The sequence below is a fragment of the Xenopus laevis genome, chromosome 8L, assembly GCF_017654675.1.
Source record: "Xenopus laevis strain J_2021 chromosome 8L, Xenopus_laevis_v10.1, whole genome shotgun sequence".
Taxonomy (NCBI): domain Eukaryota; kingdom Metazoa; phylum Chordata; class Amphibia; order Anura; family Pipidae; genus Xenopus; species Xenopus laevis.
In genome coordinates this window covers 62,283,676-62,299,181 of record NC_054385.1, presented here as the reverse complement: position 1 = coordinate 62,299,181, position 15,506 = coordinate 62,283,676, and the positions used below count along the sequence as shown (strand labels likewise).

Genomic DNA, 15,506 nt, shown 5'->3' with positions numbered 1-15,506 from the left:
CTTTGATCTCCTGCACTGATGCCAGAAAAAGATACAACGTTTCTGAAACTTAATTAAAATAAGAGGCTTTTTGGCAGAGAGCCCAGAACAGTAAGCGGCTGCACTTTGATACTTTTGTAGCAATTTAAGATAAGCAAAGATATAATTGTAACTATTTCGGATAAGCAGGTCTCTTGGGAGAACTGAGACTAGCAGTTTAAAGGGCAATTCACTTTCATTAGCAAAACTGTTATAACACATAAAACCTAAAACTCCCAGAAATATGTTCAAACTTTCATAACCTGCCAAACTTTGTAAAATGGACATGGAAATCAGGAGGTGTGGCCAACGGATGGGCGTGACCAAAAATTGCCGCACCCAGAGCGGCACCAATTTTTGGCCCTCATTTTAACTTTTCAAATTTTGGGAGGTATGAGTCTTTGAAGGCAACTTAAAAATCGTTGGCTTCTTGTAATAACAAACAAAAAGATAACAAAATGTATTATGACCACTAAGAGACAAAATATACCCAGTGAATACGAAAAATAATTGGTTGCTGCAGAAAATTCCAGATATACTTTGTCTCTTGGAGCGTGTTATTTATTGATATCATTGTTTAACATTGTGGTAATGGATTAAGCTTAATTGGTATTTAAACTGTCAGTTCATACCAGAGGGTGTCGGAGAAAACTTCCCTGGTTTGGTGTGTTCATAGAGGAGTCAGGTGTAATGTGAACATGTGGCAGACAGAGATCTTATTTAGAGAGTGGGTGGTGGATTTTGTTAGCTGCATCATAGCCATAGAAGCTTTCTGTACAGGACTCGTGTTCATCAGGTGCAAAAGCAATGAGCCACACTTAAAGGCACCCAAATATCTGTGTTTGTATACACCGTGGCAGGGAACCCAAAACTAAGAGACTGCCCCCCCCCCTCGCCATGGGAAACCCAAGACTTTCCTTAGGGGAGCATTGTAACAACCAATCAGGTTAAATTAGTGCTAAAATCTTTATTTCTAACTTTCCTAAACTACAACACAATGAAGGAATTTAATGAAAGTTATAAACAAAGTAACATTTGCATAAATAACAAAAATTTGAATTTCACAATGGAATATTTTTTATTACACAGTCACTACATTGCAAATTTTACAGTCATATATTATAGTAGGAAGCAGCAAATTTTAATACAGGGATTACATACTTCACTATGTTAAACTTGTTCAAATGTTAATTTTACTTTCATTTTATTTTCATGACTTAACACATGCAACTTTATTGATTACTATAACCCATCAACTGGATGTATGAAGCATCCAAGAAATGTTGTGCATGTTTAGAAACTCAATAAAAACATATTAAAAAAAATGACACTTGCTCATTACAACATTCAGTTAAAAGGAATGGGTGTCTAAGTACTGGAACAACAGTAGAGGTATGCATTTTCACAAGGAGATCCATCCCATATGAACACCAATATGAAATTCTCAATTAATAATAATTTTCCTTTTTATGATCACACAATAATCCGGCTGCCATTACATCAATGCTACCTCACTACAGATTAAGATATTAATGCAATAATATTCATGTTAAAGCCCATTACTTTGCATCTATAATGGCGTTTCTATTTCTGCTTGCCAGTTTTCTCCATAATTTTTCTACATAATTTTTACACTGAAGTTGGACCCTAAAAAACACAGAGCATGTTCTAGCCTTAAAGGGGTTGTTCAACTTTAAATTAACTTTTAGTACGATGTAGAGAGTGATATTCTGAAACAATTTGCTATTAGTTTTTATTTTTTATGATTTGTGGTTTTTGAGTTATTTCGCTTTTTATTCAGCAGCTCTCCAGTTTGCAATTTCAGCAGCTTGTTTGCTTCGGTCCAAATTACCCTAGCAACCATGCACTGATTTGAATAAAAGACTGAAATATGAATAGGAGAAGCCTGAATAAAAAGATGAGTAATGAAAAAGTAGCAATACATATAAATGTGTAGCTTTAAAGAGCATTTGTTTTTCGGAAGAAGGAAAAAGCTATAAAGAAAAGAGAAAATGAAGGCCAATTGAAAAGTTGCTTAGAATTAGCCATTCTATAACATACTAAAAATAAATTTAAAGATGAACCATCTCTTTAAGTGCATTACCAGAAGAAGAACCTGCAACAGCAGAGAACATGCATAGGAAAGATGAATTACCCTCCTTACATTTACTGTAAAGAGCAAGGTCATAAAACATTGTTTAGCCTATGTGCATTCTTACTAGGGAAGCATAAAATAACTTTCATTTGCTCTTATCCCCACTCTGTCCAGCCTCCATAGCTGTTCTAATGTGTTCTCCTATAGAATACTGCAATGCTGCTGTCTTTATTACATTTCTGCCTGCTGTGCATTATTTCTGTTGGAGAATGTCTGGCAGTGATTATTTTTGCTTGAAGTATTTGACCTGTGAATGAGACAGCCAGTGACAGTATAGGAGGTGACAGAATATAGAGTTCCAGAATTGCTCAGAGAGAGCAATCACGTGCTTCTGAGAATAATGTGGCGCTGGTGCTGAGTGCTACAAGCGCTCAGTAACATGCCATTGGCTTGTATCTAAACTAATATGAATTCCCAACCTTGGGAGGGACCAGGGGCGATCCTGGCCCCTCCGCCGCCTGAGGCAGCAGCAGTTGCTGCTGCCCCCCCTCCCCCAGAAATTCGCTTTTAAAGTACCAGGAGCAGCATTTTTGCTGCCCCTGGTACCTAGTGGGGCGCTGCTGCCTGAGGCGACATCCTCAACTTGCCTTATTGGCGAAGCACCCCTGGGAGGGACATAACTTAACATACCTGGTCTGAATGCAACGCATGTACCTACTATAAGCAGGTAAATAGGTATCAGGGGCAGAATATTTTGAGGCTAGATGGCTAACAAAAATGATATGGATGCTGGAATATGAAGGGGTTGCACTGATAGGTAACCAGGTTTTGGTAAAAGCAATGGCATGAAAAAGAGTTGCAACACTAAACTCAGAATTAGAATTTTAAAACTCCACAATTCTGGATACTGCTTTACACCTCCATACCATTTAATATTTAATGGAATATTTTATTATGCTGGCTTTGCTTCACCATGCCATCAGTTTTCAACACAGATTCTGTTAAACACAGGTCCCTTAATTTTAAATTGTTACAGTAAAGATAGGCAGAGACTATCAATTATTGTGTTCTTCTAACAACCTTAGCTTTCCGAACCCAGCACAGTGCAAGAATGTTTGAAATCAACATAAGGCAGAGACAGGATAAGGCTCTCATAGTAGATTTACCCCCTGTGCTACCTGCATTGGCAAAAGCTAAGCATTTGAGATTTGTACCCCCTGATGTCAACCATGAGTACTGGGTAATGAACGCATTGTTGGAATCTCATTAAAATCCTTACCATTGTACACAAGAAGGCTTTTTTTTGTTGTGTTTGTATTTGATTGAAACAGGGCCTATACAAACATGGACTGCCTGGGTGATAACAATTAGTCTGTGTTCATCTGGAAAGAGTGTAGGTGAAGCTTTTTCTGAACATTCTCCTCCTATATCATATTTTTATTATATTGGATCTACTTATATAAGCCTGGATGAGCCTACATAAAGCCTAACATTAAGTCCCCTTAGAACATGAAACATGCAAGGTGTTTTATGGACATGTTAACTGAATAAAGACTTTTGAAATTTATACTGTGGCCAGAGATGGAACTAGGGGTAGACAGGGTAGGTGTATTCTTAGGGTGAAACTGTGTGGGGGGTCAAAACATAGAGGAGGTCAGTAGGTAAATCACCAGTGCTGGGACAAGTGAGCAGCAGGGTGCTGTTTTTGTGCTATTAGTTGTGGAGGCATAAGGTGGCTTGAAAGCAACTGGCTGCACATTGGACCTTGGGTGCCAATTGAACTTGACTCCGGCATTAACAATTTGAGTGCCTGTCTGTTATATGCCCGTAAGTATATGCTGAAGTCTGTGCAGAAGTGGCATAGAACCTAGTCAGGCTACGACTTGGCAGTTTTATTTAGCATTTTATTTAATTCTCCTGTGCAAACACATGCAATATTTATTTCAAATGATAGTAAATAAAACAGAGAGTACAAGTGCAAATCAAGAAAGTAAATGTAGTGTAGAGGGTCTTTTCCATTTTAAATATTATGCTTTCAGGAGCACAGAGTTATATCCTTATATCATTTCTGGATAATATTTCACTTTCATGAAGCTAAGAGATTGTAAGCTCTCAGGAGCTGGACCATAACATTTATAACAAATATATATTAGCTAATTATAACAACAGAACTCATGGTTAGAAAAAACAGCTGGAAACATTCTATACAAAGCTCAGCAGCTCCACCTAGCAACAGAATCGAGAATAGCCAAACATGATTTGCATCCATTTTGAAAGGAAACACATATGGAAACTTATCTTTAAATGCAGTACAGCATTCATAATTAACATAACTGTCTCAGTTAGAATGCCTGCAATGAGCTCTTTGTCAGTTTTACTGGCAGCCAATCATTTCTGAGTCTTTTGTTCAGGTAGAGAGCGGTTCAATATAGTCCTTAACGAACAATGAGGTCCAGGCCAGATATACAAGTTGACCCACCCTAGGAGTTTCAACTGCTCTGGGGACTGACTAGTATTGTATATTTATATGCAGATGATAAACACAATAATGAAAAAGTGTAATTTTTATATTTTCAAACAGACACAAGAATACATAGAGTGTTGACCTTATTAAACATATGCGTATGGTGTCCAACCTGCTTACTGGTATGTGTGCCACACTGGACTTTTTCATGCACCTTATGAAGGACAAGACCACAACCAAATAAATTCAAGAGAATCAGCTGGTTTTTGGCCCTCTTTAAAAAGATCCACAGTAGAATCTATTTATTAAGCTTGAACACAAATTTCATTAGCTGATGAAAGGATGACTCGGGTTAGTTGCTCACTGCATTTGCAACATAGCACAAAGCATTCGCCTGTCAATGTGCACATGGGGCAGATTTTTAGAAATGCGAAGGTGCACATTTTTCCCTGAAATCTCCCCCGCATGCACAATGTCAGTTCAGTGCTAATCTGTCAGAAATGCTGCAACACAGGGCAGATCAGACTGAATAAACACTGTGTGTGCCATTAACCTAATGCTTTCCAAAATGAAAGATAAACAGCACTTGTACACAGTGTATTTCCTAAAATATACTCCCCAAATACCTCCAGTTGTAGTCACACAGATGTAATTACTCCAGATTCTATCCAGTTTATTGTGATCAGTCAACATGGAGCAGTTGCACTATGGAAGTATAACTACAACAACTCTAAAGAGTATATTCACTAAAAATTGTATTTTGTGAATATCAACTAAAAAAACATTTTTTGATCAATTCCACATTGCTGATTTTACAGTGCTGCCATATTTATAACAGCTTATGTCGCCTGAGAGTAGATGAATATTTTAAGGCATAAAACCCAATTGCAAAATGGTAAAAATTTGTAAATTGTGCGAAAAGAAATTTGTACCTGAACTTTTTAAACCTTTTTTAATTGCTAACATTGTTCACATTGTTGTAAAACTCCCCCTGAGTGTCTCCCTCCTTAATCCGTGATGGTAGAAGCTGCTATGCACAGTTAGTGAGGCCCAGTGACTGGGTTGTGTTTCTAAATATCCTGATTTCAAAACACAGCAGAGGCAGATGTGCTGGTGGGTGCAGATCATATGACAGCACGCCCACCCTGCTCCTTTAAATAATGGCTGGTGAGTATGGGTGGTTTCAGGAATTCGATTGCTGTGTTTATTTTCCACTAGCAATAAAAAAAAATAAACATTTGTAGTACAGAAGGTTTTCCTTTCCTGCTTCTACTGCAGTTAACTAAGACTCAGGCCTAGCATGCTTATGTTTCCATTCAATTTCTTTTGACTGGGCTGCTGTAGAGACTGTTTAACCAAACACCATTAGCCTGACTTACACTACTTGATTTGCAGTTGCCAGTGAGTGTCCCTGACCTTTCAAATTCTTTGCATAACCCCAAGATCCATGCAAGTCACGTTTCTCTGGAGCAACTATTTTTTAGCATGGAACAGATTGACAGGCAGTGCTGAGCTAATGTGATGCAGCTGGTAATAAACCCATATTTAGGCTACAGACTTGTATATTCAAACACATACCTGTCATTTTTGTAACCTACCTTTTATTATTTAAAATCTATGTAGTGAATGAAATGCAGAGAGATACCTGCCTGTATTCTGATAGTAATCACCTACAATTGTATCAGCTCTCAAGGTTTTAAATTATATTAAGTAACCTGGTAAATAAAACCGAGGGGACGTTTTTGAACTCAGAAAGAGGTAAAATGAAACAGAGGCTTTCTGGAGTGCAGAAAAATTAGAAAGAAACATGTTTTTTTTTAAAAAAAAAAAAAAAGAATATTTGGAAAGAACAAGTGCTAAGTTCAGCTGACATCATGGCCTAAAATAGCTATTGTAAGTTCAATGGGGCAGGGACCTCTTTCCCCTTTCTCTTTAACACCCAGCACTTAAGCTTAAATGTAATTATATAATTGGATATATCTCCTTTTTTTACTGTATTGACTGTTATTTGTTCTATTAATATATTGTTGTATAGTTCGTCTATACCAACTTCTATAGTACAGAGGGCAGACATTTTTCTAAATTTTCTTTCTAGGGGCCGATATGGAAGCCACTGTTGACCATTCCCTGTTTTTAAACCACACTTACTTTAAACCACACCCATGTTACCATAAGAACATTTAAGACCATGTCCACATTAATTGTGGTAGAACATCAAAAAACCTAATGGTTGGTGCTCATTGCAGGGATATGACTATATGCCTCATCCTTCCCTGTGGATAACACAGCAACCCCCAGCACATTAGGGACCCCTAACAAGTACTTACAAATGCTAACAAACACTCACAGGTTCATCTCCCACAGGCAGTGTATGGCACACACAGGGAGCATACGGCAGGCAGAATATGGCACACACAGGTAGCATAGGGCAGGCAGAGTATGACACGACACCATACTGGTAGGAACAGTACACCACCAGCATACTGATGGAAACTGGAGTTCAAGGGTATATATATATATATCTTTTATGGCTGCTTAAGCTACTGTCCAGTGTTCCGCTGGCTGGAACCTTTTAACTGTGTCTAAGACGTAGCACATGTACTGTCTATTGACAGCATGGAAATACTCATTGTAAAAAATAGGAAAAATGCCCATGAAACTTAACTGTTTATAGAAAACAAAAGAAATACCATATTTACTGGAATTTAATAACCCAGAATTGAGAACACTTACAGTTTTATCATGTGGTGCTGAAACTGGACTAATGAAAATCTTAAATTACATACGACACAAAAAAATTCACTTTTTATTTTTTAATCAAATGTACACACAACACTAAATATTTTTATAGTTTGTCACACAGAGCTGGCCAGGCATAAGAAAAGGTAACTGAATAAGCCAGCATGTTAAGTTGTGTTGTATCTGGAGCACGCCATAGTAGATTCAAGGTCAAAGTACAGCACAGATGAGATGTTTCTCTCTGAAGGGATTCTCAGCAGATGGAATGGGAGACACCAGCGGGTCTGCAGGAGAATGAGACTGACAGAACGACAGAATATCTGAAACCACAACAGACACCTGAGAAACAGACAATAACAAAGAATATATAAATATTAAAACTTCACAAATATCTGAGACACAGTGTGGCATATCCCCTAAAAGATTTTTAAAAACACAAATTAACATTTACAAGTAAGAGTGGTGGCCAGGCAGCCAGGATTTTGAAACACACAGAAAGGCAACGAATCTGCATTACTGTAAAGCTTATGAACAACACACAATATCAATTAAGTGTCCTGTATAGTAACTCCTGGCCTCCCACACTTAATTAAAGCAGACTAACTGCACCACCCTGTGTGTGGGAAGTCAATATTTAGAAGAAGTTGATTCCTACTAAAACTTAACTTCTATATAGTAATTGAAAATATTGCTTATGGGGACGAAAAAAAAAGAATATAGCATCAATTAAAAAAATAAAAAACGTGTCGCCCACAGCTCAGAGTCTTCATTTAAAGCAATGGCTAGTACACAGCCACACCCACCCTCTTGGGGGGTGACAGTCAATGCTTAATAGTCAATGCTGGCTTGATTACCTAGGATATGAGAATACATATTTCAAACATCATTAGTTTAAAGAAAAAAATTAATGTATTGCATGCAAAATGTCTAAAATTGTAAGAGGTACTAAACACTGCTGCAATAACTTTTTGCAAGGTATTCTATAAACATAAGCATGGGGAGGCTCTCATTTAATCCCCCAGGGGTCAGAGTGCCAAGATTGAATATCCACTCACTTTCTTTCTTTAGCAACTCTTTATCAATATCCCCCCTCTCCCCGGATACCTAACCTAACTTGTTGCAATCCTATGACCTTAAAGCCTGAGGAATCCCCCAAATGGAATTTATTAAAGTGACATCCTACTGGTTTGTTTGTTAGTCATTCCTTCAGGGGTGTTGTTGTCCTCTGTGCCTTGATGGCTCCCTGTATTGTCTGTACATTTTCTATCACCCTTTGTTTTAATTAGGGATCCACCGAATCCAGGGTTTGGTTCGGGATTCGGCCTTTTCAGCAGGATTCGAATTAAAGAATGTTATCCCCTTCCCACCCATAATTTGCATATGCAAATTAGGATTTGGTATTCATCCAACTATTTCGCGTAGGATTCGGGGGTTCGGCCAAATCCAAAATAGTGGATTCGGTGCATCCCTAGTTTTAATGCACATTTGGTCTTATCCACATACCTTAGCCACAGGGGCATTCCAACAGATAGACCACCCCTATTGTATTGCAATCAATATATTGTCTTTTTTTAATGAATCTGTTCATTTTGGTAGGATTCAACTGATTTTGATTTGCTGCTGTCCTGGGTGGATGAATGTAGGCATGTACTAGCCAGTGCTTTAAAGGAAGTTGCTGATATGGCATTTGCCTCGACAAAGCCTGCAGGTGAAACACTTTGTCTGCGCTTTTATATTTTAATTGATGCTAGGTGGATGAGACTTCCAGGGGTATTTTACTTAGCCAGCAATAGGTTTAAGAAGGCTGGTCAGAGGGCCAAAGTCTGGTGGCTTATGACCAGACTTAGGTAGGGTCGTTGCAAGGTACAGCATGGTTTTCCTGACTACTGCTAATGACCTATAGCCTTACTACAACCCTGCTGGTATTCTGCCTACCGTGGCCTGAGAATCTCTATCCAGTTGCAGACTATGATATTGTGAATCTCTTAGGGGCGTATTATTACATTCTGGTCAGGGCTATTTAGGATGAGATCTGAAACACGCCGCTGAAACTAGCGAACCTATTCCACCAGTTACACCCTGATATAGTAACAAGATTATTGCAATTTTTATCTTTATATTTTTTTTCAGCTCTTGACCCCATAACCAATATTTTAAATTACTTTGTTTAAAAGTTTTAGTAGGAATCAACTACTCCTACATACAGGGGCCCTTACAGGGGAACTTTGAATTTCGAACCAGTTAAGGTGTCCTGGAAGCTGAACTGGAAGATTTGGGGAATAAACACTCATATATTGTTCTAGATATTCTTGGAACTGTAGATGACACCAACATTTTAATCGTATTAAATATTAAGGGAGCCGGCAGGAGACATAAAAGTCTCAAAAACAGTTTTGTAGCTCTGTTCTTGGTAAGCTGGGTCTTTTAATACAGAGAAGGGTGTCTGTAGTTAAAGCATATTATTATTATTAGAATGCCAAGACTTTTAATTAAAAACCCTTGGGGTTAAAGAAGCAAAGTTTGCCCAGGTAAAGTAATAAATACATAGCAGCATATCAGCAGGTAGATTTGAAGATTTGCTTTGAAACACCTCCCATGGACATAAAGCCATCAATAATTCTGGCTAAATCCAGACCAAGTTTAGCTGTCAGAAGATCTTTTCTTTTGAATGCCAATACTAACCCTTTCATTTTTTTTTACTAATTAATTAAAAATAAATCTCAAAGAAACATGAAATACCCAACTGATGAATGGGGGATACAGTGGTTCAATCCAAAGGGCCAGAAGACACATGGAGCTACCAGTAGAAGCTACTTGTTGTGGCTACAAAAATAGACAATGCTGATAAGTTACTTATTGTCTCTATGTGTGTTTTAGCAGAGGCATTCTGGCATTTTGTAGCTGTGACAAGTACCTGTTACTAGTAGCTCCGAGTGTCTTCACCCTTAAGAGAGAATTACTGGTACAAGCTAAAGGGCAATAATACTCTGCATGGTGCCATGGTTTATATTTTTAAACAAATACCTTGTATTATTGATGATGCCTGGCTGTGCTAGAAAGAACTGCAGTGTACCTACAACACCAGCACCTTCCTATATCTGGGCCTGAGTCTCTTTATATCCTGTACACTGATGTTTTCATGCCTTGCCCATTTTTTACCTACACCTTTTTGCTAAGATTTTTTCATTAAAAACTTCTTGTTCAGAAAATAACAAAAATGTTTCCAGTCCTTTAAAGCCTCTTACAAACAGGATTTTTCTTTAGAAACTCATGCTGAGCATGAAAAATGGCATACATTACATTTATATGTCTTATTTTAAACACAGCTAAGTGCGTTTTTGTGAGTTACAAATACAAACCTTTTAGTCTATTGCCTTTTGAATGTGTCAAGTGCAAAAAATTGCAGCATGTTACATCTAAAAAAGCCCCCAATAAAACACAAATACAGTGAAACTCATGATTACAACCAAGCAGAATGTAATGGAATCAATTAGTTGATGTGTTTAAGTGCTCTCAAAAGCACATGCAACCCTCTCAATAAGAAAGGCTGTGTGTAAGATTCCTAACACAGTACAATTATGCCCTCTTTCCTATGACTCAGTCTCAGCCAGGTCTGATAATATGAGCTAGGGCTCTCCTTCATTTCTCTCTTCTACCTAACTAAATCCTTACATTTCCTTCCATGCCCAGGCATTCTTTTCTCTCATTTGTTTCACTCTGAACAGTTTTTATTTAAGGCACACTCACCTGCATTCTGTCAATATTCACTTCCATTCTTAACTGCTCCACAGCCTGCCGAGCCTCAGTGATCTTTGCCATGTTGTTTGACATCCTGTAATGTTACAATAACAGCACTAAAGCACAAGGTCACTGTTCCTTAGCATCTGCCAGATGCGCCTGCTGTCCCAGGAGGAGGAAGGTTTCGATGTTACATCAGACTAGAGGGGTATAATTATGTGAAACAATAGGCTTTCTCAGGTGGAGTGAAGTGTGTGTGTCCTGGGCATGTGTGCACCATTAAAATACATTTCCATCTTTATATGTGATTGCAAAAAAAAATCCATAGCAAAGTCTTCAAAAACATCCCTCCCTTTTTGAAAAAGCTTTATCTTGACTTATTTTTGCTCCTCTGCCTGACATCCAAATCTAGACTTTCTGAAGCAAGTCATGCAGAGCCCGGCATGTTAAACTTCTTTGTATAATTCTTGATTAAGCTACCCAAACCTAAGATACTTGGATTTAGCCTCTAAAATGAAGTGCCAATGACAAATACTATAAAGCTGGAGCAGAAATTAACTTTTTTTATAATGGGTTAGCTGCAGCTATGAAAGCCACTAACAGAATACAGTCTTGTTGTCTTCCCATAGTGTGTAATGGCGAAATGATTGCTAGAGTAGCATAAACATGGTATCCTCATTGCTTTGGTAGAGACCAAGTGACTACACATTAGTTATTCATTATAACCCTGAAAGTAGTCTACATGTTTATGAACCCCGTGTGGGATGTTTAGTAAAGTGAAGTAGAAGAAAATAAAAATAATAAACAAACTTTTAAAAGTAAATGTTGTGCTGAATTGGCTATACATTGCAATATTTGTTATGAAAGATTTCATCCATACTGCAGTGCCCAAACATCTGGGTGTACCGTGTGGAATCCACATTGCTTCAGCCCATTTGAATGAAATTGACTCACCTGTATGATGCGTTCGTTCTACACAGTCTGACGGAGACAAAGAGCTCTTGCTCCTCTTTTTGTGTTTATGCTGAAAAACAGAGTCCCAGCTTGTAATTTAGAGGGATCCCCCAGGGAGTGCTGGGAGAGGAGGAGACATATGTGACAAACAAAGGAGTTCACAGACACCTGCATATAAGATGTTACAGCAACCCAGGAAAAAGCTGAAAAATAATGGGCCATTGGCACCCAAAAACTGCATTTATTTTTATTTGCATAATGAAAAAAAATTAAGCAACTTTCCAATAAACAGTAATGAAACATTTTCAATGGCTCCAAAGTCATCTGTTATTGTAGCTGCAATTGAAAGGGGCAGATCCTGTCTTCAATAGTACTTACAGTACATGTTTGTATAAATAATTTCAGAACAATTGAAAATGTTTTATTGCATCATTATGCAAAAAAATTATTTGGGTGGACTTTCACTTCAATACAGAAAGTTTCTTTTTCTCGCCTTATCCGGGGTTACTATAGTACTCTCTTGCTCGTGGGGTATAAATACTAAAGTTCCCCATCATCTAACTCCACCAAAGTTTACCTCAATGTCACGAGTATTTCACATTTACTTAAAATTGTAAATAAATCACTGCAAGTGTAATGTGCATAAATTGCAAAAATTCACCACCGCATTTCCCCCAACAACTGTACTGGAGAAATACAGTAAATTTCTAGACAAAGTGAGTACTGCGATAATCAATATAAAGCATGTACCACAGCAAATAATAATAATGTGATTCTTAATATAAAGACATTGCTTCATAACATATCACAAGGCAGTGTCTTCCCTCTGTCTCCATACCTCATGACAGCCACTCCCTCCTGATACATTTCGCACCATTGGCCACTTCAAGAGGAGACCTCTTTATATTGAGAATCGCATGTTTTGATAGTTGCTATGGTGATTCTGCACTAATAAATGTTTGAAGTTTGTTACTCTGCATGTTTAATATTGACAATCTACACCATGACGAAATTATATATGTGGGCTATTACCATGGGGGATAAGCTGTAGATAATAAGATGCAAAGGTGCCATTAATCTTGTTAAATGCAGTTCGCCAACCTGAACCTCAAAAAATTCCTCTTGACATAATGTTCTACAATGCAGTGAAGAAATTTCACCTGCTGAAAAGACATGAATGTTCACCACTTTATAGTAAATAGCCAAAATACGCCAAGTTTAAACATTCACACTTTAGTAAATATGCCCCTATATGCAGCTGTCTGTGAGCTCACTCCTCTCCCACCAACTTTTCAATATACATGTACGAAACATTTGACATCATTCTGAAAGATATTGCATTAATACGCTGTGGTTGGAAACAAATGCCCTTACTACTCTATAGTGAGATGCCACAATAGAACTATGGCAATTAGATGAGGTACCATGCTCGTATACATACTCAGATTTATTATGGTTCGAGTTGTGTTTTCCATGAATATTCGAGTTTTCAAGTTGTTTTTTTTTTTTTGTCAAAACTCCTGTGGAGATTATGTAGGAGTCAATGGTAAAGGTCACTTAAACCGTTTATAGATAGCCTTTATGATAAACTTTGGGTTTCTCGCTAAATTGAGTTTTTCCCATTCAAGTTTTTTCTTAAACCATTCGAGTTGTGATTTCATTCGGGGTCTAAAAAAAACTCTAAAATCCGACCTTTGATGAATAACCTCCTTAAGAAATATAAAGGGACACAAGAGAAATGTGCTACAGGTCTCCGTGTAGCACCTTCCTTTACAAACCAATCATCCAAACAGTATCAAACCCCCAGCCTCCAGCTCTCTCCTCTGTGTAAATGACTCATGATTTGTGTTATATTTGGGCCAGAAGTTCTTTTTTTCCCCTTCTAGTTAGTTACCATGACAACCAGAACAAGAAAAAAAAGATTCTGGACAATTTTGTGTGTGTATGTATATATATTCATATAAACATGTGTGTGGGCGTGTGTGATCATTAGTGAGTATCAAGCCACATAGATTGTACCTTCTTACACAGTGCTGGGAGTGACTGAAAGAAAGAACATTCTGTTTGAAATATTCTCCATCTGGTTTTTATTAGTGGATGAGAGATAAACAGAGAGAGGGGGAAATATAGTGGAAGGAAAGCATGAGAGAGGAATGGAAAAGGAATGAGTAGAGGATTGGGTTACACATACATTCTGCTATGAAAGAGAGAAGGGAGTGGGAGAAAAGAGGCACTGGGGCAAAGTCGGGCATGGCTTAACCTGGCAGCAGGTACAATAGTGTAGCACTGATCACAACCAGCAGAGAGATGAACAACATAAGCCATAAGCACTTTATTTACACAAATTCCAAGTACAAAGTATCATAGTATTTACATTTATAACAATTTTATATACATATATGTACATCTAATACTGCCTGGAAACCTATTTACATAAATCAGTTACAAACACAAAGAAACAATTATTATATACACTTATGTCTGTACACACTACCTACAAGGAAGTTCTTTACTAGGTCCAAATCTAAACTGTAGCCAGAGACTAACTGAAACAATACTGCTATTAACAAGGCCAATAATACAAAGCATGTTCTGGACGCAATACTGTACACTATGCTTTCCTTCCTGGAGTCTGGTGCTTCTGAGCATGCTCTGTCTGTGCATTATGAAAACTAGTGTGAGGTTTCCAGTTGATACTGCTAAACCTTTTGGCCATACGTGATCATGCAAGTTCCATTATCATTCCCCTAACAGAAACAAACCATTGAATTATTAGTGTGCTTTAATATGTTGTTTCAGTAACCAACTAATCAGTTATCTATTCACAGGCACTAAAAGAACAAAACTAGTCTGAGTAAATTAAATGTGTGTTCCCATTTAGGTGTATGTGCTGTTTCTGTCATTATTCTATGCCTTTAGAAGAAAAATGATTTAAACTGGGAGTGAGGAAGATGCAGTGATTAAATATGATACCACAATGTGGCCAAACTATAATGCCTGTCATGATTTCCTGCCCTAAAAATGTACTGCAAAAGGTCCTTCCATTGAAAATAGGCTAAAGATCTCATGGTACCCAAAGTGATACGTGTATTTGTATTAATATATCAATAAGAAATTAGTAATGTGACATTTCTGACAATTTAGCTGAAAGCTGAGACAAAAATGGCTTCCAACAAAGTCCATCTTTCACATGACTGACTATGGCCCATTAGAAGTGACACCAACTGATGTCACTGGTCTGCAGAGCTGCCTACAGTGATTGTGAAGACTGGGGAAAAACAGATGCTGCAAGAGAGTCCAATTTTATATAGAAAAACAGAGCTGCTCAGCTTATGGCAATTCAACTGTTGCTGAACTGCAATTCCCAGAAACACCAAACATACTATAAACAATTGGTCCACGTCTAGATTTACTTGCATTAAAGGAGAACTAAACCTTAAAAGGGTAAAAATGCCATATTTTATATAATGACCTTATTGCATCAGCATAAAGTTTCAG

At 37.7% G+C, this 15,506-nt stretch overlaps 1 protein-coding gene across 1 annotated transcript; it reads right to left on the bottom strand.

Annotated features, from left to right (window-relative positions):
* Nucleotides 1–7,367: 7,367 nt before the first annotated feature.
* Nucleotides 7,368–12,138, bottom strand: gng8.L (guanine nucleotide binding protein (G protein), gamma 8 L homeolog). The gene is made up of 3 exons (XM_018230043.2): nt 12,009–12,138; nt 11,064–11,148; nt 7,368–7,655 (listed from the first exon to the last, which is right to left on the bottom strand). The coding sequence occupies exons 2-3, from the start codon at nt 11,145–11,147 to the stop codon at nt 7,527–7,529; spliced, it is 213 nt and encodes a 70-aa protein (XP_018085532.1). The 5' UTR covers nt 11,148; nt 12,009–12,138; the 3' UTR covers nt 7,368–7,526.
* Between the last annotated feature and the right edge of the window lie 3,368 nt (nt 12,139–15,506).

Excerpts from the sequence above, each read along its gene's own strand:
- gng8.L (XM_018230043.2), bottom strand. The coding sequence starts at position 11,147 with ATGTCAAACAACATGGCAAAGATCACTGAGGCTCGGCAGGCTGTGGAG. Across the intron at positions 7,656-11,063 it reads TGAATATTGACAGAATGCAG|GTGTCTGTTGTGGTTTCAGA; the intron begins GTGAGTGTGCCT and ends TCTGTTTCTCAG.